Below are 21,834 nucleotides of genomic sequence, written 5' to 3' on the forward strand. Positions count from 1 at the left end.
TATTTACATATGTGGATTTAAAAAAAAAAACTTTTTTGTTGATAAGAGAATGGGTATCGTATTGTTCAAAACTGACTGGCAGTATCCTAAGAATCAGAAGAGCATTTTTTCACTGATGTTGATACGCACTTGAAAATCTCTAGGCTACTGAACACAGTCAATGTATAATGTATGAGCTGAGATAAAAGGCTGCTTACATCACTATCCAGTACCAACAACTGGCATAATCCTCCACAATCTTCATTCCCACCTCTTTGGCCTCATGGATACTTGTAATTCCACTGCAGAGAAAAATATGTATTTGTATGCCCAAGTCAAGGAAACACATCAGATAATAAAGGGCTCAGTTTTTATCAAATATAAGCTTTTACCGCATAAACTGAATCAACTACTTCTAGAGCATTACTGAATACGATATACATACTTGGCTGCATCTCTAAGTTCAGTCACACTTCTGGCTGTGTCCAGTGCATCTTTGAAAGCTGTTTTGTTAGCAACTGTTAGGGTCCCATTTCTGGTGATGAAGTCTGGAAAGCAGCGCTGTAAAACTTTCATGTAAGAAAAGAAAAAAAGAATGACCAACTGCTGAAGGAATAATAATAATGATACTCAAAATCAAAATCAAAACAATCTAAGTAAACAGCTACTCCTTTCTGATGCAAATTAGCCCATAGTAGCTAAAATTTAACAGGAAAGCAATGAAAACTAAAAAATGTTCCAAAAAAGTTTTTCCATCATGATTACAAATATGTAATCAAAATGTCTCAGGTTACGTATGTAACCCGCTTCCCTGAGAGAAGAACTCAACGCTGTGTCATGGCGTTGATGCTATAGGGGAATGTTTCTGCTTGAGTCATTGTTCGAAACGTGTCGAAAGTTGTCCAGAAGAGACACTAGATCTACAAACCAAACATGGGCTGACCAAAATTAAACCCCTAGAAGAAGGCAGATGCAGTTCTGGTGAACCCTGGCAGGAGCTTGGCCCTCATTTCTTTGAGAAAATGGCAAAGCAGGTTTAGAGCTTGCAAATGGTGAAATACTCACAATGCTGACATTTTTTTTAAGGAATGACCTACACTGTAAAAAATTTCTAGTGCTTTCAACGAATTATTATTTAGTAACTAGTTCCACAGATATTTTATGTTCACTCAATTTCGTTCTAGAAATTGTTACCTGAATTAATATTTTTTAATTGGCTCAAACTTGACTTCAACGTTAAAATGTACGTTTGCTCAATTATTTTTAAAGTTAATTGAATTAATAATTTTTAGTTGGGTCAAACTTGACTTCAACTTTAAAATGTACGTTTGCTCAATTATTTTTAAAGTTAATTGAATTAATAATTTTTAGTTGGGTCAAACTTGACTTCAACTTTAAAATGTACGTTTACTCAACCTGTTTTTATAATTAATTCAACTAAAACGTTTTAATTAGGGGTTTCATTTTTAAATGGTTTTAATTGTTACTAGAAATTGCAGTGGTGGAACTAGTTACAACATGTTATAGTGAGGATAAAAACAAATTAAAGCACATTGTATCATCTGCATTTGTAAAATTTGGCATACAAACAATACATTTTCATAAGAATTAATTTCAAATTTCTTTAAATAATAAAAAAATGACCAAACACCCTTGTCACTTTTCTATAATGTCTTTAATGCACCTTTAGTTTTGAAAATACACACACAGTCAAAGTAGATTCAGTGGAGCATTCTTGCTTCTTGTCAGTGTTTCAGCTGGTAAAGGGATAGTTTACCAAAAATGAAAATTCTGTCCTCATTTATTCACCCTCATGTTGTTCAAATCCTGTGTGAGTTTCTTTGTTCTGCTGAACACAAAATAAGATATTTGGAAGAATGTTTGTAACAAAGCAGATAGAACAGCCATTCACTACCATAGTATTTCCCCCCTACTATGGTAGTGATTGGTCGCTCCATCTGCTTGGTTACAAACATTCTTCCAAATATCTTATTTTGTGCTTATTTCTAAATGTTAACTGGATTTGAAAATACCAATTAATTTAATGTTTTTCAAATATATTTCTACAGACTTAATATAATTAGTCTTCTTAACTAAGCACAAGTAAGAAAATTAGTTCAACATATATTTTTTTGCTCTTTCAACATTTTATTAATTGGAGTTTTTAGAGTGTAGCATGCTCATCTCCAATAAACAATACACATTTGGTGCGAGTCATCCGTCATGATAAAGCGTCACACTTTTCCTGTATTTCAACCATGACATTGCATATATAGCTTAAAGATGGAATGTGTAAATTTGAGCTGCATATAGCGGTGAGGTTGCGAATTGCAACCAAGGGGACCCGTGGTGTATGTAGATAGAAATGTCTCATACTTAGGTAATAAAACATAATGGTTCAGTATGTAATGACTTTATACACCACTGAAAACTAGTTATGTATATTATATTGCATTTCTGTCAATAGATCCTCATAAATACTACACACAGTTTCGAGTTCCACTCAAAAGGGAACTTGCTTACTTTGCTATCAAAAGAGGGACATACCATAGACTTTCTATAGGACACAGACACACACACAGGCACGCACGCACGCGCGTTTGTTTTTGTGAAATGTGGGGACATTCCATAGGCGTAATATTTTTATATCAATTGTTATCATAATTTACCTTCTCCTTGTATCACCTATGTCATACCCATGTCATTATACACATTTGTGTCTTGATATTTCACAAAAACAAACAAACACGCACATGCACACACACACTTACACACACTTACACACACTTACACACACACACACACACACACACACACACACACACACACACACACACACACACACACACACACACACACACACACACACACACACACACACACACACACACACACACACACACGTTTGTTTTTGTGACATGGGGACAATCCATAGGCTTAATGGTTTTTATAGTGTACAAACCGTATTTGCTATCCCCTTACACTGCCCCTGCCCCTAAACCTACCCATCACAGGAAACATTCTACATTTTTACTTTCTCAAAAAAAAAAACTCCTTCTGTGTGATTTATAAGATGTTTTCCTCATGGGGACCTAAAAATGTCCCCACAAGGACAAGGATTTTGGATATTCCCATCTTTGTGGGGACATTTTGTCCCCATAACGTAGGGATTACCAGCCCCCCCCCCCCCCCCCCCACACACACACACACACGCACGCACGCACGCACACACACACACACAAACACACACACTGTACTTACATGGTCGGCTTGGCACTATCATTGACGGACAGTCCTCATCTCGCAGCACTTGTGTAACAGACTGCAATAAGGAAAGAGCTGTCCTTCAAAAAACTTCACTATATGACAGCATACAACTCTATCAATGTTAGCATGTCAGTTATTCGATGAATGGTTCCTGGCTATTCAGAGGACCCATTAACATGACATTAGAAGATAACATAGACATGCAGTGCAAAATAATCTGGAGCCTGAAGTTCTCTAAAGTAAAGTTCACTACTCAATTATACAGAGAGAAAAAAAATCTTCCAGGAACCAGAATGGCTCTTGAGAATGACATCTTAAAAGCCCCGAAAGAGCCTGTGGAATTATTCTTGTCAGGAAAAAAACTCATTCCCTTCTGGAAAATAGAACTAAACAGATATACATGCTGAGGCAGTGCCATCAAAACGTAAAACTCTTTTCTAAAGTGTTGTCATAGTCTAAATGCATTTATAAAGACACCTGGGGGAATTTTGTTTTGCTCAGAAGTTGCTTTTGCAAAGGGTGAGATACAAGAATACAGATTTTAATGTCAAAATGGTTTCCATTTCAAATAAATATTGTTATTTTAACCTTCTATTTATCAAATAATCCTGACAAAAATTATGTATCACAGTTTCTACAAAAACTGTTTTCAACAATGATAATAATAATAAATGTTTTTTGAGCCATCATATTAGAATGATTTCTGAAAGATCATACGACACTGAATACGAGTAATAATTCTGAAAATTCAGTTTTGACAACAGGAATAAATTTGATTTTAAAATGTATATTTAAACAAAGATTTTTAGTTATATAAAAGTAATGTAAAAATATAGAAAATATTTATCGGATGCTCCATCTCGTAAAATTGCTTTAGAAGAATGAAAAAGACACAAATTAAACATCGGTTGACATTTAGAATACAGAGCTATTAGATGAACATGGACAATATAGATCAGATAAATCAGTTTTGGAGGAATGTGACCATTTTCAAGGTCACATTAAAACAAATTTTGCAGACTCTGGTATCTTCACAACTGTAAGTACAGTCTGGTACATGCTGTGATCTCTTCTCAAAGGTCTCAATTAGCTAAACATTAACATTTCCTGAAAGTTGTATAGCCTTTTGAATTAGTCACATATAAGGGAGAGATAGCTATTAAACAGTTAACATCAACTGAATTGTCAGTTCTTTAAATCTAATTGGCACTGTGCATTAGTTCATTGCAACTCTTCAGCATGCCTGTGAGATTTACCTTTTGGGGGTTATTGAAGCCTGGCTTGCAGAACTGTTTATAATAATCCCAGTGGCTCTTGTTCAATCTATACTGGATCTGCATATCTTTGTACGTTGCAAATCGATCTGGGCACTTGGAAACACACATCTAGAAACAGTTTAGGTTATTTAGACAAAACATATTGAGCAAAATGAGCAATATAATGACAGTATTAGTGATGAAGAAGTGCATTACCTGAGTAGTAGGGCACTGGAGGTTTATCAGGACAGCAGGACTGGCACATTTCAGTATGTTGAAGTAGAATAATATGGCTTTCTTTCTATGGAGCAAAATTAATTATAGTGTTAAAATTGCAGTATTTTGCCAGTAGGTGTCAGTGGAGCTATTCAGCTGTGCCTATGAGGGTGAAATCAGTGTTTTAAGCAGCTTTCCACTCCAAACATTCAGTTGCAGTGCTTATCACGCTGTAATAAAACTCCTTTCAGTTTTGCATTGTAAATCACAACATATAACCCTGATTCAACACTAAATAATCAGCGTCCTCCAGCCTGCTGAATAACTGAAATGCTGAGAGAAATTTTTATGATACAGATAAAAACTCAGTATTCAATCATTTGGTCTGGGCAGGGAAAAGTATTAAGGGCTTGTGTCAGATTCACCCTACCCATAATCCCATAAGCCACCGAGGGCATCGCATCTCCTAATTATGAACTGCACAGATCCAAATGCTTCCAATTCACCACCAAGTAAACATCTCTCACTCTATAACTGAGCATAACAAACACTCTTATCAGTGTGTCCCAGCTCCTCTAATGAGCATTTTTTTTTCCCCCCAAGGTTATGCGCTGCCAATCAACACACACCCTCACAAAAGGGAATTCAGCACAAAAGCATGCGATGTAAATTTGAGAAGGCTTAAGGATTAATATTCTGTGCTTTGGGTATGGTTAATAAATACATGAATGGAAAATGAAAGGTATGCGTACTAATCAGAATATTCTAATTACATGGCAAGTGAAACCTGTTTTAATTGGATGGGGTGTATTTTGGCCCCTCCCACCCAAGTTTATGATTAGCTGGAGGTGTTTCTGGCACTTACGCAGTGGGTGTGCCCTTCTGCCCACAAAACTGACCCGTGCTGTCCGTGGGGTAAATTACTTTCCTTGGGTCGCCATGAATCCATGCTACAACAAAGAGGAGACATAATTAAATTAATTCATTCAAGAAGAAAAAAAAATCCAAAATGATCCTTACAGGGATCATACTGTATAATCAAATATTGAGGATATAATAATAATTTTAAAAAGTTTACAAGCCAAAAAACAGCTGAAATCCCCCTCTAAGTCTACACTTTGGTTATAAGCTATATGAGATTGTAGCAGACCGGCATGTACAGCACAAAAGTTCACTTAAGGGACCTATAAAGTAAGCAGCTATCAAATGCATCTATCTCATGAACGCATATTAATGACTTCGAGAACCTTGTTTATTTGACAGTATTGCTCAGGATAATTAAATCCATTCGAGTATAACTGGAGAATAAATGATTCCAGTCCTATTTTTGGATGAAGTGACTATAGAAACAACCTACTATCAAAGTCTGTTTGAAATCTCTTAGATATGAAGCAAAATTAAACTACTGTACAACAGAGTACAATTTGCATAATATTATAGTGAATAAATGCTATTTTTAACAGCAAATTATCATGACAAATACAGTCTCTTATTAATACTTCTAACATGAAAAATGCATCTCCATTTAAAATAAAATGGTCATATACAAAGCCATCAGTTGACATTAAAGCCATCCACATTATACAGGCCGCTACATAAGGTACTAAAGATGCCATTTCTCTCCCCACAAGGCGAAACGACTTCTGTCATCTGAAAATTATTCTGAATGAAACTGAAAAACAACTCAAAAACTCTGCATGCTACAGCTCCATGTGAAGTCACCTGCTGAGCAAAGGCTATTAGAGCAGCATTTCACAGAGCTGTGAAATGAGATTCGCACCACAATGCCTCGCTTTAATGCTAGAGTTAAGCTGTATGCAATAACAACTTTGGCCTCAAAAAAGTGCCAGTAGATGCATAAAAAAAAAAAAAAATACTATTGGCAAAGTTCAGCTATATGAATATTTCAGAGTCTTTACACTCCAATATACATTAAGATGCAGTAACCACAATGAGCAACATGGTTTTCTGCACCCAGCTGAACACTTGAGACTATAATGGTCACGAGACAGTGTGTCTAGAGGATGATGTCATTGGTGATTTCATCTTTTGCCTGTAGCAGAAAGAGATTTGAGTGGTCTTTTTTGGGAGGGGGCAGGCAGCTCTTACAGGGTGACATCATTCCTCTGCCAGGGGCAATATGAAGTAATAGCATTATTGCTTCCCATTAGTGCCTGCACAGACCCTGCAAAATGAGGCTAGACCACCGTGATATATGCAGTTCATGGAGGGATTGTGATGGAGCACTTTGCAGATTGTGAATCTGGTTATGAGGTGTTCACATTCAATGCAGGTAAAGCTTGAGTCATCTGCCTTTTCATTGTGTTCAAAGCCGTACTTGGAGAAACATGCATGCCACTGTACTTATCTCATATATGGTGGAGTCTAAAATCTCTCTCAAAAAAAAAACAAAAAATACAAAACAAAGCCAGAGGAAAACACAACAATAACAAAAGAAAACTGAAAAATAAATAAATAAATAAAATAATAATAAATTCAGAAGACACACAAAAAAACTAAATTAACAAAATAAAAACAAGAACAAAGAAACACAAAAAAGCAAAACAAAGAACAGAACAAAACAAACAACTAAACAATAATTGCTGATCATCGCGATCAAGATTTTTACTTGTTTAAAAAAAAGTTTAATGTTATCTCTAACATTTAACTGGTGGAGCCTAAAATATATCTCTAAAAAAAGAAAAACTACAAAACATAACAAAGACAGAATAAAACATAAGAAACTAAACAAAATTTTAGAAGAAGACAAAAACAAAACAAAATAAAAATAAACAATTAACCAAATAAAAAACAACAAAAGAAACACAAAAAAGCTAAACAAAAAACAAACTAAAAGAAAACAAATATCGAAAAAAATAAAAAAATAATGTTTTTGACTTTAGCTTTATTAGTTATTTCAAACTTAAGCCTAAAATCTCTCTCTCTCTCTCTCTCTCTCTCTCTCTCTCTCTCTCTCTCTCTCTCTCTCTCTCTCTCTCTCTCTCTCTCTCTCTCTCAAAAAAACCACAAAACAACTAAAATAAGAACTAATTCAGAAGAAAACAAAAAAGCAAAACAAAAACAAAGGAAAACTAAACAAAATTACAACCAACTTAACAACAAATATTCAAACAAAAATCAACAAAAGAAACAAAAAAGCAAAACAGAACAAACAACTAAACAATAACTTCTGATCATTTGAAAAAATATTTACTTGTTTAAAAAAAAATATATATATTTTTTTTACTAATTATCACAAACTTATATAATTTCTGGTGGAGCCTAAACTATATCTTTACAAAAGAAAAAAACACAAAGGAAAACAAAGAACACAAAACAAAAACAGCATAAAACACAAAAAACAAAAGAATATTTCAAAAGACACAAAAATCTAAACTAAAAACCAAAAGAAAACACAAAAAATTAACTAAATAAAAATAACACAAAAAAAAAGCTAAACAAAAAAAAAAACCAAAAATAATGAACAGATCAAAAGAAAAAAGTTTTGTTTTTGACTTTAATCTCAAACTTGTCATGTGTTCATGTTGTGTCATGATGTTCAATATCATGTTGATCCTAAAATGTCTCTCAAAAAGCAAAAGAAAACTCAACCAACTAACCAAACAAAAAACAACAAAACAACCACAAAAAAGCAACAAAAAAAAAAAAAGCAAAAAAATAAGCAAAACAGAGCAATTAACTAAACAATAACATAAATGTTATTTATGTGTTTTGCTCTGTTTTGTGTTTGTTTTGTTGTTTTTTGTTTGGTTAGTTTGTTGAGTTTTCTTTAGTTTTTTATTTTCTTCTGATTTAATTTTTTTTTGTTCTTTCCGTGTTTTCTTTGCATTTGTTTTTTTGTGTATTTACCTCTGATTTTGTTTTGTGTTTTTTGAGAGATACATTTTAGGATATGAGATAAGTTTGAGATAACTAACTTATTTATTTGTTTACTTATTTAGCTTATCTCAAACTTATCTCATGTCCTAAAATGTATTTAAAAAAAAAAAAACTGATAAAAAACAAGGAAAAACATCAAAACAAGAAAAAAGAAGAAAACAACAACCACAACAATAACAACTTAACAGCAAAAACAAGTAACACACACACACACACACACACACACACAAAAAAAAAAGACTGATCATCAAGTATTTGACTTGTTTCAACTAGTTGTATATAATATAGAAAACTTTGTCAGTGGTATCACGGTCATTAGTAAGCTTGGAGAAACAGTAAGGCCTCAGTTAAAAGTCACGCCACTTATCTCATCTCTGGTGGAGCCGCGCCCTACATCTACAGCAAGCCTTCAAAGTGACTCATTTCCTCTTCCAGCAGGAACATCACGCTGTGAAACTAGCGGGCATATGTGAGGGGCTTTCAAAGAAGAGCTCTCCGTGCCCCTCGCTTATCACTTCTGCACTTGAAACACAATCAGCATTTACTGTGAGGGCATGTGTGTGTGTCAGCGCGGCCATCAGCACCAAGGTCCGGATGTATGGTACAATAATGTGCTTGATATCAGTAAATTTCCCAGGATGATCCCTCAGCGTGCTAATGTCAATGAGGATCAAAATCGTTTGATGTGACAAAATTATAACATTTCCGAAAATCAGGCCCAAGGTCTTTTTGTCCTTGAAACAAACATATACTAATAGAACAAAGCCATCCCTGTGGCAATTCTTCTTGCATCAGCTTCTCCACAGTAAGAAGTGCGCAGGGTAGTATTAGCAGTAGCGTTAACTTTAGCCACGCTTTGAAGTGGAGGGAAGAGCTGTGGAGGAGCTCCTGGTGGAGTTGAACATCATAAAATATTCATGCATGATCTTACATCAGAGGAGCTGACAAGGAATGCACAGACTTTGCTCTTCATTCTCAAAAATATTACTCAGAAATCGAGACACTCTCTCTCCTTTCTCTTTTTATCTCCTTTTCTGTCTTTTATGTACCGAACACCCACTTTAGCCTCTTTATATGTTGGATGTTAATTCATCTGTAGTCTATGGGGTTCTTGTTAAAGCTGGGGTTTCTCTTGAGAACCTGAGTGGTTCAGAATTAGAGGAAGACGCCTCCTCTGATCAAAGGTTCTCATGTTGCAGATCAATATTTTAATCACTTGATAAGAAGGTAATTAAAACCACCACACTCTATAGAGCAGTTATGCCAACCAGCCAGATGTTTTACCTTTAAGAAGATTCGGGGAGAATCTAACTAGTAACATACCTGACATATCTGAAAATATTGACCTTTTTTATGCCCCCAAAACATGATTTAATTTCATAATGTTCGTGAAACATGGTTGTTCTGACCACCATTTATCAGATGAAGCGAGTCATGCTGTTTTTATCCACTTTAATATTTGGCATGTCCACCTTTTGCATCCATTACAGCAGCACATCTCTCTGAAATAGTTCCAATAGTATTTCCTCTGAGCACTTCAACACTAATGTTATCCCATGCCTTCTGCAACTGAAGCCAAAGTCTTTCCTTTGAATGTACAATAGATCTGTCCAGTTTATTTTCCAAATGTGCTTGATGGGGTTGAGGTCTGGACTTTGAGGGGGCCAGTCCATAATTTTCAATGTTCCAGCAGATTCCTTCCCTCGCACCAACAATAGTAAGAACAATATTTCGGGTCATTGTCCTCTTGGAAAATAAATCCAGGCCCAATAACACGACTCCCAGATGCCAAGTGTTCTAATAATTTTAGCCACCACTGTATACTGTAACCAGGGGCTCTTCCTCTGAGGAGGCAAGGGAGGAAGTGCCTCCTCAAAAAACAACAACTAGATGATAACATAATCGACATAGCAAAAAAACAATGGGAATATTACAAAATGTGCCATTAAAATGTGTAGAAGTCATTGGTTTTTATAAAGTAACACTGTCCAACAGTGACAGCGTTTGACACAGGTAAAGTTACAACAGGAAGTGCACCTCCTCTGTCCCCATTGTCTTAAAACGGAGCCCATAAAGCATGCGTTGAGTGGGGTAATTAAAATGAATGGAGAAAAGTCACATGAGAGGAGGCAATGGCTCAATGATCATGCTGTGATTGTATATGATGGATTATAATTCGATATGATTGATTTGTATGTGTAACTTTTCCGTCCGCTAGAGGGCGCCTATTCAAAACAAAGGTGTAGTTTGATGACGCCAAGTTTGAGCTCAGCATCTTGAGAATTGGGATAGGACTCGATCAGAAATAATGTTCATGGATGAGATTATTAAAGCTACACTGTGTAACTTTTTTAGTTTATTCTTAGCTAAAAACACTTAGTTCTTTCAAAAATATATGTGCTCATTAATGTATATTTACTTCTTTTACGTAATTAAGTATTCTCATAAGTTTATAATATGCCATTGAAAATACATACGGGTGAGGGGTTTGAATGCTGGTCGCCATGTTGCCCCTCCATCTTGAAAGTACATTAGCCAAAGAGGGACATACCCATATATTAAAGCTTTGCCTTTTGCGTTTTAACACTCGATGGTACTGTGTCGAATGTGAAGAGGGGGATTGCCATGTTAATCTTGGACTAAATCGGCTACCGTAGGAGTTAAAACGAACAAAATCGGAATTGAGAGGAACTGAAACTATTATTCACTGGATGGTCATATACCTTTACACTAGAGGTCTTCACGGGGCACCCGAGACCCGTGGACCCGGGATCCGACCTGGGACCCGTACGGGTTCGGGTCTATTTTTTAAATGGTCAGCCGGGTCCGGGTCGGGTCCTAATCTATTACTTCGGTTCCCGGGTCTGTTAATGTTGTAGCCTATGTAATACGTCAATCGGACTCGGAGAACACCTGGCCGTGAGAGTCAGCGCGGCTTGTGTGTTTTGTGTAACTTACAAATTGCTAAATTAGGATAAGAAAAGTGTGAGCCGGGAAATGAGGTTTAGAAATACACAACAACAACAAAAACACAAGCGCTCTCTCTCTCGCGCGCGCGCGCTCTCTCTCTCTCGCGCGCGCTCTCTCAGCCTTTTAGAAAGCGGGCAGATTTAATGCATGCGCGCGGTAATAATGTACTCAAGAATATATTTCAAATCAGCAACAAGACCTCAGGTGAACTGTCACATAAATGTTTTCTGTGATGCGTTAATTGCGTAAAAAAAGGTTCATATTTCAGGTTGCTCCAGCTGAGCGCGAGTGCAGTCTCAAGCGCGTGTCATGTTTCTATGGCAACCCGAGCTTCCGCAGACCGCGGTGACTGTAATGACTTTAAAAATAATATGAATGAACCGTCTTGTTTAATCTTAAAGTTCTGCTAGTCAGACTCAGAGAGATTATGGCAAATAAATAATGGTAACGCAAGCGGCCATGGCACTAAACGAGCAATAGTTATTGGTTCAAAAGGGCAAACAGTCAAAGTTATTATGCGAATTAACTCATAAATCCGTCACTGTGAAATAAAATTGACTTTTACAGCTGAAATGAGTGAATTAAGCATGCTTGGAACAATTAATGAGGAATATTGTAATACATCACAATCAAGGTACAAGGGAGACAACGGCTATATCGTTAGGTAGGCTGACTGAGACAAAGTTATTTTTCGCAGCTTGTTCACTAACTTGTTAACAGCAGTAACGTTATATTGTGTAATATGAGACAATCGGGTCCAGTCGCGTCTGTGTCTTCCCGGCGGGTTCGGTTCCAGCTATCAAATAATAGACGGGTCCATGTCGGTTCCGGGTAATATATTTTTGGCATTTTTCGGATCTGCACGGGTCCGGGTCCAGTTTTTGAAATAATAGACGGGTCCGGGTCGGGTCTGTGTTGAACATTGCGGGTCTCTTCGGGTTCGGGTGTGAATTTTTGGACCTGTGAAGACCTCTACTTTACACTGCTAGATGGGGGAGAATATCACACAGTGTAGCTTTAATGTTACTGTAGTATGAAGCAGAGCAGGACCGAGTGTTGAAGGACCTGAGCAAGGCCGCTGGAGCGATTGTTGCCGAAAACACGGCTCGCAAGCAGCGGAACTTTTATTATGACGGGACACAGTCGCCATTTCTGCTTTTCCGGTCATGAGTATGAGGTAATGCAGCTCTGTTCATCATATCAGATACATTTAAGTGTGTTTAAAATGATGTTATGACGTTATGCTGTGTGTTCGCTCTGCGGCTGCTGTGACACTTGTTCACACTGCTAAGAGTAAAGCGCTTCTGCAGAATAAAACCGGAAACCGAGGGTAACGCAGATATGACACAATTGACAGGCGACTCCCTCAGACATCCTGGCTCCTTGGTTAAAATAGCAATTTTCTCACAATTTACTAATAGATGGAAACATATTGGATAACTGTAAGAACTCAACTGAACAAAATATATAACAGTGTTCTAGTTTTTTTTTTGATATTTTACTGCAAAATAGTGCACCTTTAAATCACGACTCTTGTTTTAGTGCGCATTCTGGAATCGGCCTGAATGAATTTCGTTAATGCAAAGACTAATTAAGAATAAAGTAACCATCTCAGCCACTTAGATATCACCGCTTTGTCACATCAAAATCAAACGTGAAATGCCCTGAAAACATGATGACTCTAGGTGTTTAAGTGAGCAATCCGCTTGGGGAAAATAAAGGAAGGGTGAATTCAGGTTGATTGATTTCATCTCAATGCCAGTGAGTACAAGCTTGATGACTGCTAAAAATAAGTTGACTATTAAAAAGAAAAGCGGAACATTAACAAACTATAATATATTTATTAACTTGTTACTGCCTAAGATTATTATTTGGAATAAATGTAAAAATGCTCATATATATCTCTGTAACAGGCTATAACATATTTAGTAGCATGCCAGCAGTTTTCAAAACAATGTAGATTTTCAAGTAACAAGCAATTTCTTTCCCACTGGAAGTGGTGTGGCATGACCTTTACAATCATTACATCGGAAATGCCACATTGCGATTTTTTTATTTATTTCACATTGTATTTATGGCCAGGTGAGGGTATAACAAAACATGCTCTCTTAAAATACACTTCCAGCAATGGGGAAAAGCAGACCCAAGGCAGAGGAGGGATATGATTCAAGCCGAGGACGCCACCTGATGACATCTTCTCCTGGCTGAAAGCTACAGTCATGTACTACAGTCAGTGACTGAGACAGCATCAGTAAAGATGCATCCAATGGTCTCTCTCAAATGTAGTGAAGGGAAAATCGAGATGGAAAACAAAACAAAACAACGCAAAATGACTGCTTTAACTAGTTTTATTCGTTTTATTTAGTATTAACTAACTACCTACTTGAGATTCTCATTTTTGAGATATTTTTTATATATCAGTTAAAAATACACAATTGCTACACATTTTGTCGTAACTTAATTTGATTGTGTTCAATCCACAAGTTACTAATCTGTTTGTGTTGAGATTACGTGAATGATTAGTGTTGCATTAACTAAAACTGGACGGGGTTTGTTAGCCCCCAGCATGCTTTGCATCAGGAGAGTGTAAATGTTGTTATTTTATATGTAAAAGTGTTATTTTATGTATTTTTGAGCAAGATGAGCAAATGGGGAGACTTGGTAGTGTGTCACTGTGTTTATCGTTCAGTTATGTTGGAATTACAACATAATCCTTCATAAAAAAAACTAAAAAACTAAAAAAAAACTTCATAGGTTGTCTCATTTTTTTTTTTTTTTAATAATCTTTATATATTGCACCTGTTATCATGGAACATATGTGACCCATGCTGGAAAAATGAGTCACAATGAGCAAATGTTCAAATTCAGTTATTGTTACTTTCCTTCTCCATTAAAAAAAAAAATCAAAATGATGTATGATTTGTTCTCAGTGGAATCAGACAAAAATAACTGAGCTCACCTGTTTGAAGTCAGTAGAGTCAGAAACAAAACCTAGCAACCATACCTTAACCCCCCCCCCCCCAATACAACCTAATTTGGCACACACCAAGTCAAAAGCCATATCTATTGGTAAAAAATATTCCCCCCCCCCCCCATGATACCACAATTGTTTGATTAACATTAATGAGACAGACAGTCTATTTAAAGAACAACTTTAATGCATAATCAAAGTTTTTTTCCCAAATAGTTAACCAAACGCCTGTACAGGGACGGGAATGACATCGTCATGTATATACTTTGAATTTTAAATGTCTGTGGAGGAGCTATAATGTCATATGTGGTACCATTTGAGTCAACCAAGCTTTCTGTAGATATGCATCACTTTGGCATTTGTTTTAGACAAAGTAATGTATTTACTCGGGTACCATTTCCACCTGGATTTGGCCTACCTAAATTGAAAAGCCTCCCATACACATACAGTGGTCTAAGTTCAAAATGTTGGTTTCATTTTACAGAAAACCCTTTGAAGTTACATAAAACACTGCTAAAAGTGATAAACATGTAAGTATATGTTGCCTAAGCTGTAATAACTCCCCCCCAAAATTAGGCGCTTTTTTATTTTTTTAAATAAATTTATTTTCGAAAGTGTGTAACTCAGGCCCTGTGTGCTCTAGTATCCTGCAGACAGTTTGGGCTGTTTCCAGCATGTATAATTAATTTAATGGCACTGGGATATTGCATTTATATCATTGTATATGGTGGTGGGAGGGGGTGGTGGAGGGGGAAAAAAGAGGGGGTCATCCCTTCAGACCCATTTAAATAAATCTGTTATAGAACATAGTCCAGTCCAGCATGCACTATCAAACCCTTGCAGCTGATCCAGAATGCAGCGGAATGAGCGCATGTTACGCCTCTCTTCATCAGACAGCACTGGTTGCCAATGGCTGCTCGCATCAAATTCAAGGCACTAGTTCTCGCCTACAAAGCAACCACTGGCTCTGCACTAATATACCTAAACTCACTTGTTCAGACTTACACACCCTCCAGAAGCTTGCGTTCTGCGAGCGAGCGGCGCCTCGTGGTTCCATCCCAAAGAGGCATGAAATCGCTCTCACGGACATTTTCCTGGACCGTTCGTTCCCACCTGGTGGAATGTCCTGCCGATCTCAATTCGTGCTGCCGAGTCTGTAGCCATTTTTAAAAAACATCTTAAGACACATCTTTTCCAATTGCACCTGACCAATACAGAATAGCACTTACTGATCACCACAGCAACGACCAAAAAGCGCACACTCCTGGATCATATCTACGTCTCATCCGGATTTGTGCCTTCAGGCGGGTATGTTACATAGTTATCATAACTATCAGAATCCAGTGTTCTGTATTTTGCGTATGTGAGTTTTTGTTGTAGATGGCTATTGCTGCGCGTTTAGCTAGAATGCCATACAAAACCAACCCATTGGGCCACTGAATCTGCATTAACGACAACAGCTGGGGCAACAGCCTTAGTCCTAATGGGTTGTTATCATAGCTATCAAAATCCAGTGTTCGGCATTTTGCGTACGTGAGTTTTTGTTGTAGATGTCTAAAAAAAAAAAAAAAAAAAAAAAAAAAATTGTGTACTGTGCTAATTAATTGAGATGTCTTACAGCTCTTGCAGGTTGTTGGCCTTGTCTTTTTCGTTGCTTCTTTTACTCTCCCCTTTTTTGTAAGTCGCTTTGGATAAAAGCGTCTGCTAAATGATTAAATGTAAATGTAAATGTAGAACATGGCACAGACAAACTTCTTTTTTCCACTATTTTCTGGAATTTAGTGGAAACAGCCCAAACTGTCTGCAGGTTCGCACACAGGGCCTGAGTAACACACTTTCAAAAATTAATTTATAAAAATAATAATCAAAAAGCGCCTACTTTTTATTACAGCTTAGACAACATATACGTACATGTTTATCACTATTAGCAGTGTTTTATGTAACTTCAAAGGGTTTCCTGTAAAATAACACCAACATTTTTTACTTAGACCACTGTATGTGTGTATGGGAAGCTTTTCAATTTGGGTAGGCCAAATACAGGCGGAAATCCCAAAAAATGGTCCCAGAATTTAAGCAGCTAGACAAGGGCTTAATGAACACAATTTTGCAAAAACTTCCAATTCAACCAAAATGGACATTTTTCACTTGTTTTGCCTGTAGCTTGTAATTAGTCTGACTCATTTTGCCAGCATGGGTTACATATATTTGCTTACATGGTGGGTCTTATGATATACTTTCAAGCCTGGCTCATGCTGTTCATTTCACAAAATAAATGATTACAGTAAGTTCCTACAGTAAGAAAGCGGATGCTGCTCTTACCCACAGTGCCCAGTGCAATGTAGCCGAGGATGACAATGACGAAGAGCACACAGCATAGCACATCTGTGCAGCCTCTGGAAAACAAAAGACAAAAAAAATGCATTCTTATCTCATTAAAGGGATACTTTACCGCTTTTTCATATTAAACTGTTATTCCCTTAACTAAAACGAGTTGATACATACCTCTCTCATCTCAGTGCGTGCACTTAATCTCTCTGACGCGCGGTGATGATCTGATAGCATTTAGCTTAGCCCACTAAGCCCAGTTCATTCACTATGGAACCAAACAGAGATCAAGTTAGAAGTGACCAAACACCTCCACGTTTCCCCTATTTAAATACACTTACACGAATAGTTGAACGATCAAGTATGGTGACAAAATAAAACGTGGCACTTTTCTAAGCAGCTTAAAAAGGAGAACTATAATGTATGGCGGAATAGCACTTCTGAGAGTACTTCGGCTCGGCGCAGTAAAAAGTCCCGGCCGAAACATCTTCCCTACCATCTCCCCCTCACTCTCTCATTTCTGTCAATAGGGAGATGTTCTCTCAGAAGTGCTATTCCGCCATACATTATAGTTCTCCTTTTTAATCCGATTAGAGAAGCACCACGTTTTATTTTGTCACCATACTCGATCGTTCATCTATTCGTGTAAGTGTATTAGGTAAGGTAAATAGGGAAATTGTGGAGGTGTTTGGTACTTCTAACTTAATCTCTGTTTGGTTCCATAGTGAATGAACTGGGCTTAGGGAGCTAAGCTAAATGCTATCAGATCATCACCGCGAGTCAGAACGATTAAGTGCACGCACTGAGACAAGAGGGGTATGTAACAACTCCTTTTAGTTAAGGGAATAACATAGTTTAATATGAAAAAGCGGTGAAGTATCCCTTTAAATGATCTTAAGGTATACAACGTATTTCTCATAAACTTGTGAATGAAATGTTATTACACTCAATTTTTATCAACATTTTGTCTACCCAAATCCCCCTTTTTTTCAGTGTTTGGGTAGTTTTTGTGTTAGCTCCAGGGTCAGACCATAGATTGAAAAAAAAGATGGAAACCGCCCCTTTGTTATCTTCCAATAGGGATAAGTGAAGCTGAAATACATAAATAAGTAAGAGACCATGAAAATAAAACCATGAACCTTTAAAATAGCATAACAGTAGCACTTTAAAAAGTTATTTTACTACAAGATTTCCCCCATTTTTAGAAAAAAAATTCTCAAATTAAGACATAAGATTATTTTAGCCTTTTCGCTCAGTGAATATTTGCTCAGAGAAAGGAACTAGTAAAAAACATAAGGGCTGGATGAAAGAACTTAAAGCTACACTGTGTGATATTTTCCCCCATCTAGCGGTGAAAGGGTATATGACCATCCAGTGATTATTAGTTTCTGTTCCTCTCAATTCTGATTTCGTTTTAACTCCTACGGTGGCCGATTTAGTCCAAGATTAACATGGCAATCCCCCTCTTCACATTCGACACGGTGCCATCGAGTGTTAAAATGCGAAAGGCGAAGCTTGAATTTACGGGTATGTCCCTCTTTGGCTAATGTACTTTCAAGATGGAGGGGCAACATGGCGACCAGCATTCGAACCCCTCACCCGTATGTATTTTCAATGGTATATTATAAACTTACGAGAATACTTTATTACTTGAAAGAAGTAAATATACATTAATGAGCACATATTTTTGAAAGAACTAAGTGTTTTTAGCTAAGAATAAGCTAAAAAAGTTACACAGTGTAGCTTTAATAAAACAGATGAAGGCTGATGGGACATTATCCCTTATGTATGCAATACTGAATATCGACCAAAAAAAGTCGATAGGATGTTGAGTTTATAGGCACATCTTTTAAACATGAGCTGATAACGGAGCACAGCAAGGTCACATACTGCTACTGCACAACTGAGACTCTGGAGTGTCGCACATGCAAATCTTTGACAAGGTCGACATGGTGACATGCAAAATAGAGAAGAGCAACTATAAAAGAAAAGTACAAGAGAAAGAAAGAGAGAGACAATGTGTTGTGTTAATCACTTCAAGTGCATTGAAAATTCTTTAATATGCAAAAATACACGTAAATGGTAACACTTTGGAATTAGGGCTGTGTTTTGCCAAGAATCTGGCAATACAATACGTATCACGATACGATATATTGCGATATTTTAAGAATTTTTTTTATTATTTTTTTAGAAAGATTAATTTAAAAGAATAAAGAACACAACCATATGCATAAAACATGACAAGTAACAGTTTTATTTAATTAATACAATATCATTTATATCACTAATCACTATTTTGTGCAATCTAAGTAAAGGGGAATGGTTAAGTGACTGCAGTATTCTTTCTGTGTACATGTTTTAAAGGTTCACAGTATAGCAGTTTTTCATTTCTAAACTATTTAGCAGCAGAAAGTGCATAGTCCATTACATGACTGTTTGTTTTATATTTAAAACTGTAAAGCTGTTTTCTTTAACGCAGTCTATATAAAGTGCCATTTTAAGTAGGCTACTGAACTGTAGAGCTGGTATCCATATCCACATCGCTATAATCAGATGCTTTCGTTCTGCTGCCACCGCTGTCAGTTTTGGTGTGTGTTTATTTTGTTACTGAGAGGAAAATGTGCTATATTCCATCGAAACGCTTCTCAGCAGCGCAGATGACGTCAGGATGTTAACACTGTGTAACTTTTTTAGTTTATTCTTAGATAAAAACACTTAGTTCTTTCAAAAATATATGTGCTCATGTATATTTCCTTCTTTCAAGTAATAAAGTATTCTCATAAGTTTATAATATGCCATTCAAAATACATACGGGTGAGGGGTTCGAATGCCGGTCGCCATGTTGCTCCTCCATCTTGAAAGTACATTAGCCAAAGAGGGAGATACCCGTAAATTCAAGCTTCGCCTTTCGCATTTTAACACTCAATGGCACCGTGTCGAATGTGAAGAGGGGGATTGCCATGTTAATCTTGGACTAAATCGGCCACCGTAGGAGTTAAAACGAAATCGGAATTGAGAGGAACAGAAACTGTTATTCACTGGATGGTCATATACCCTTTCACCGCTATATGGGAGAAAATATCACATAGTGTAGTTTTAAGCGAGCTTTCAGATTCAATGTTTCCTGATAGGCTGCTGGATTTTTACTATTTTGCAAACAAAATGACCCTTGCTGATTTCCTTAGTGGCTTCTTTGTAGCTGAAGCCAAAATGAGTCCACACTTCAGCTCTGTAAACCGCGGGAGCGGAATAATTCTATCGTCTTGTGAGGTTTGCTAATGTACACACATTCACCTTGTGCTTCTCTGGCTCCGCGTCAGCTTCGTTCTGAGATAACACTGCCATCTAGCGGTTGGGTTGTATACAGTCTGTGGTTTAATTTGAACACAAAGCCACAAATAATGGATGTAAATAAATAAATATCGATACAGTGTTTTTGAGAATCGATATAGTATCGCTAAACATAATATCGCGATGCTCACGTGTATCGATGTTTTCTTACACCCCTATTTGGAATACAGTTCCGTCATTAATCAATAACTACACTGGAACAAATGAGTAACGATTATTAACACTCGAGTAACTACTAACTAATTTGTGCCCTATCATACCTGCCGCAATGCAACGGCAGGCAAGACACAAGTGTTGTTAGCTAGTTTCAGCCTTACACAGTTATTGTTTTCATGTCTAACGCCATGTTGTTTAAATAGCAAATCCATTCGGGCGCATCTGTTCGCCCATGGGCGTGCTGGTCTGAAAACGAGGTGTGTTCCGACGCATCGTTGCCTCGTTGCTATTTTAAGGCAACTGAAAACGACTGCGCCATTAACCAACAAAAACCTGCTCTAAAGTCAATGGCACAGTCTTATTTGTTCTATTTAAAGGCCATGTTAGTAATATGCGTCTATAGGCGGGTGCACAAAGCATATATACACTCTGTTTATTACACACAGGGACGCGCAGCAGCACACAAACATTTGAAATATTTAAAATGAAAGGATTCCTCTCTGGAGAAGCGTTAAAGGTTAAAAAAGCAAAGCACAACTGGCTTTTAAAGGGAATGGGAGATGAGACTCTGATTGGATTATTGCATGTTACACCTAAAACACACCCGTGACTCATTAAGAGACTAGGTACAACACTTTTGGGCCATGAGCCTGGCGTGTCGACAGTTTTCTTTTGCGCCGTTAAACTAGCACAAGTTACACTGACTGAGAGAGAGGTCCAAGCTTCCAACAAAGAAAACACTAATGACTATCATGATGACTAACACTATTTACAACAAAACAACACCAATATGAGAAAATGAGAGCAAAATCTTTGTATTATTATTATTATTATTATTATTATTATTATTATTATTATTATTATTATTATTATTATTATAAATAATACATCAATACTTTATGGTCAATATAAGATCACATTTCACATCAATCTTTTTTAAAAGAAGTACACCTACATTTTATATATGGTCCTTAAACATATTATTATTATTATTATTATTATTATTATTATTATTATTATTATTATTATTATTGTTATTATTATTATTATTATTATTATGCTTATATTTAACCATGTTTATCATTTGCTTTTTAACTGCTTAAAAATTGCTTTCAGATTATTATGAGGAAATGGAGATTACAGTTTGTTTATTTTGGATTTATGATTTATCCCGCTTTCAAACATCCTATAAAGAACTTTTAATTTCTCATTTGTCTTTTTGTATTCCTCATTTGTTTGTATTGCAGAACAGGCACATAAACATACTCTTAATATGCAAGTTGTGTCTGTATATTACACTGAAAGACCTTCTTCAGAACTCATAAAAGTAATATTTTTGTAATATGCTGAAGCTGAATATGGGTTGGCAGTAAGAAAATTGCATTGCTGAAAGCAGAAAGTAATTATAAATGTCTAATTCACTTGCTGGTAACAAATTACTTT

The 21,834-nt window shown here is 36.5% G+C and overlaps 1 protein-coding gene across 1 annotated transcript in view; it reads right to left on the minus strand.

Annotated features, from left to right (window-relative positions):
• The window catches only part of slc44a5a (solute carrier family 44 member 5a), a 141,562-nt gene that overhangs the window by 10,941 nt on the left and 108,787 nt on the right, over positions 1–21,834 (minus strand). The window contains exons 3-9 of the mRNA XM_067454103.1: positions 16,879–16,952; positions 5,584–5,668; positions 4,719–4,803; positions 4,503–4,631; positions 3,241–3,301; positions 425–548; positions 198–281 (exon numbers count right to left, since the gene is read on the minus strand). Coding sequence (XP_067310204.1) covers positions 198–281; positions 425–548; positions 3,241–3,301; positions 4,503–4,631; positions 4,719–4,803; positions 5,584–5,668; positions 16,879–16,952 — 642 coding nt within the window. The remainder of the gene's footprint in view (positions 1–197; positions 282–424; positions 549–3,240; positions 3,302–4,502; positions 4,632–4,718; positions 4,804–5,583; positions 5,669–16,878; positions 16,953–21,834) is intronic.

This window comes from Pseudorasbora parva, chromosome 9, assembly GCF_024679245.1.
Source record: "Pseudorasbora parva isolate DD20220531a chromosome 9, ASM2467924v1, whole genome shotgun sequence".
NCBI classification, from domain to species: Eukaryota; Metazoa; Chordata; class Actinopteri; order Cypriniformes; family Gobionidae; genus Pseudorasbora; species Pseudorasbora parva.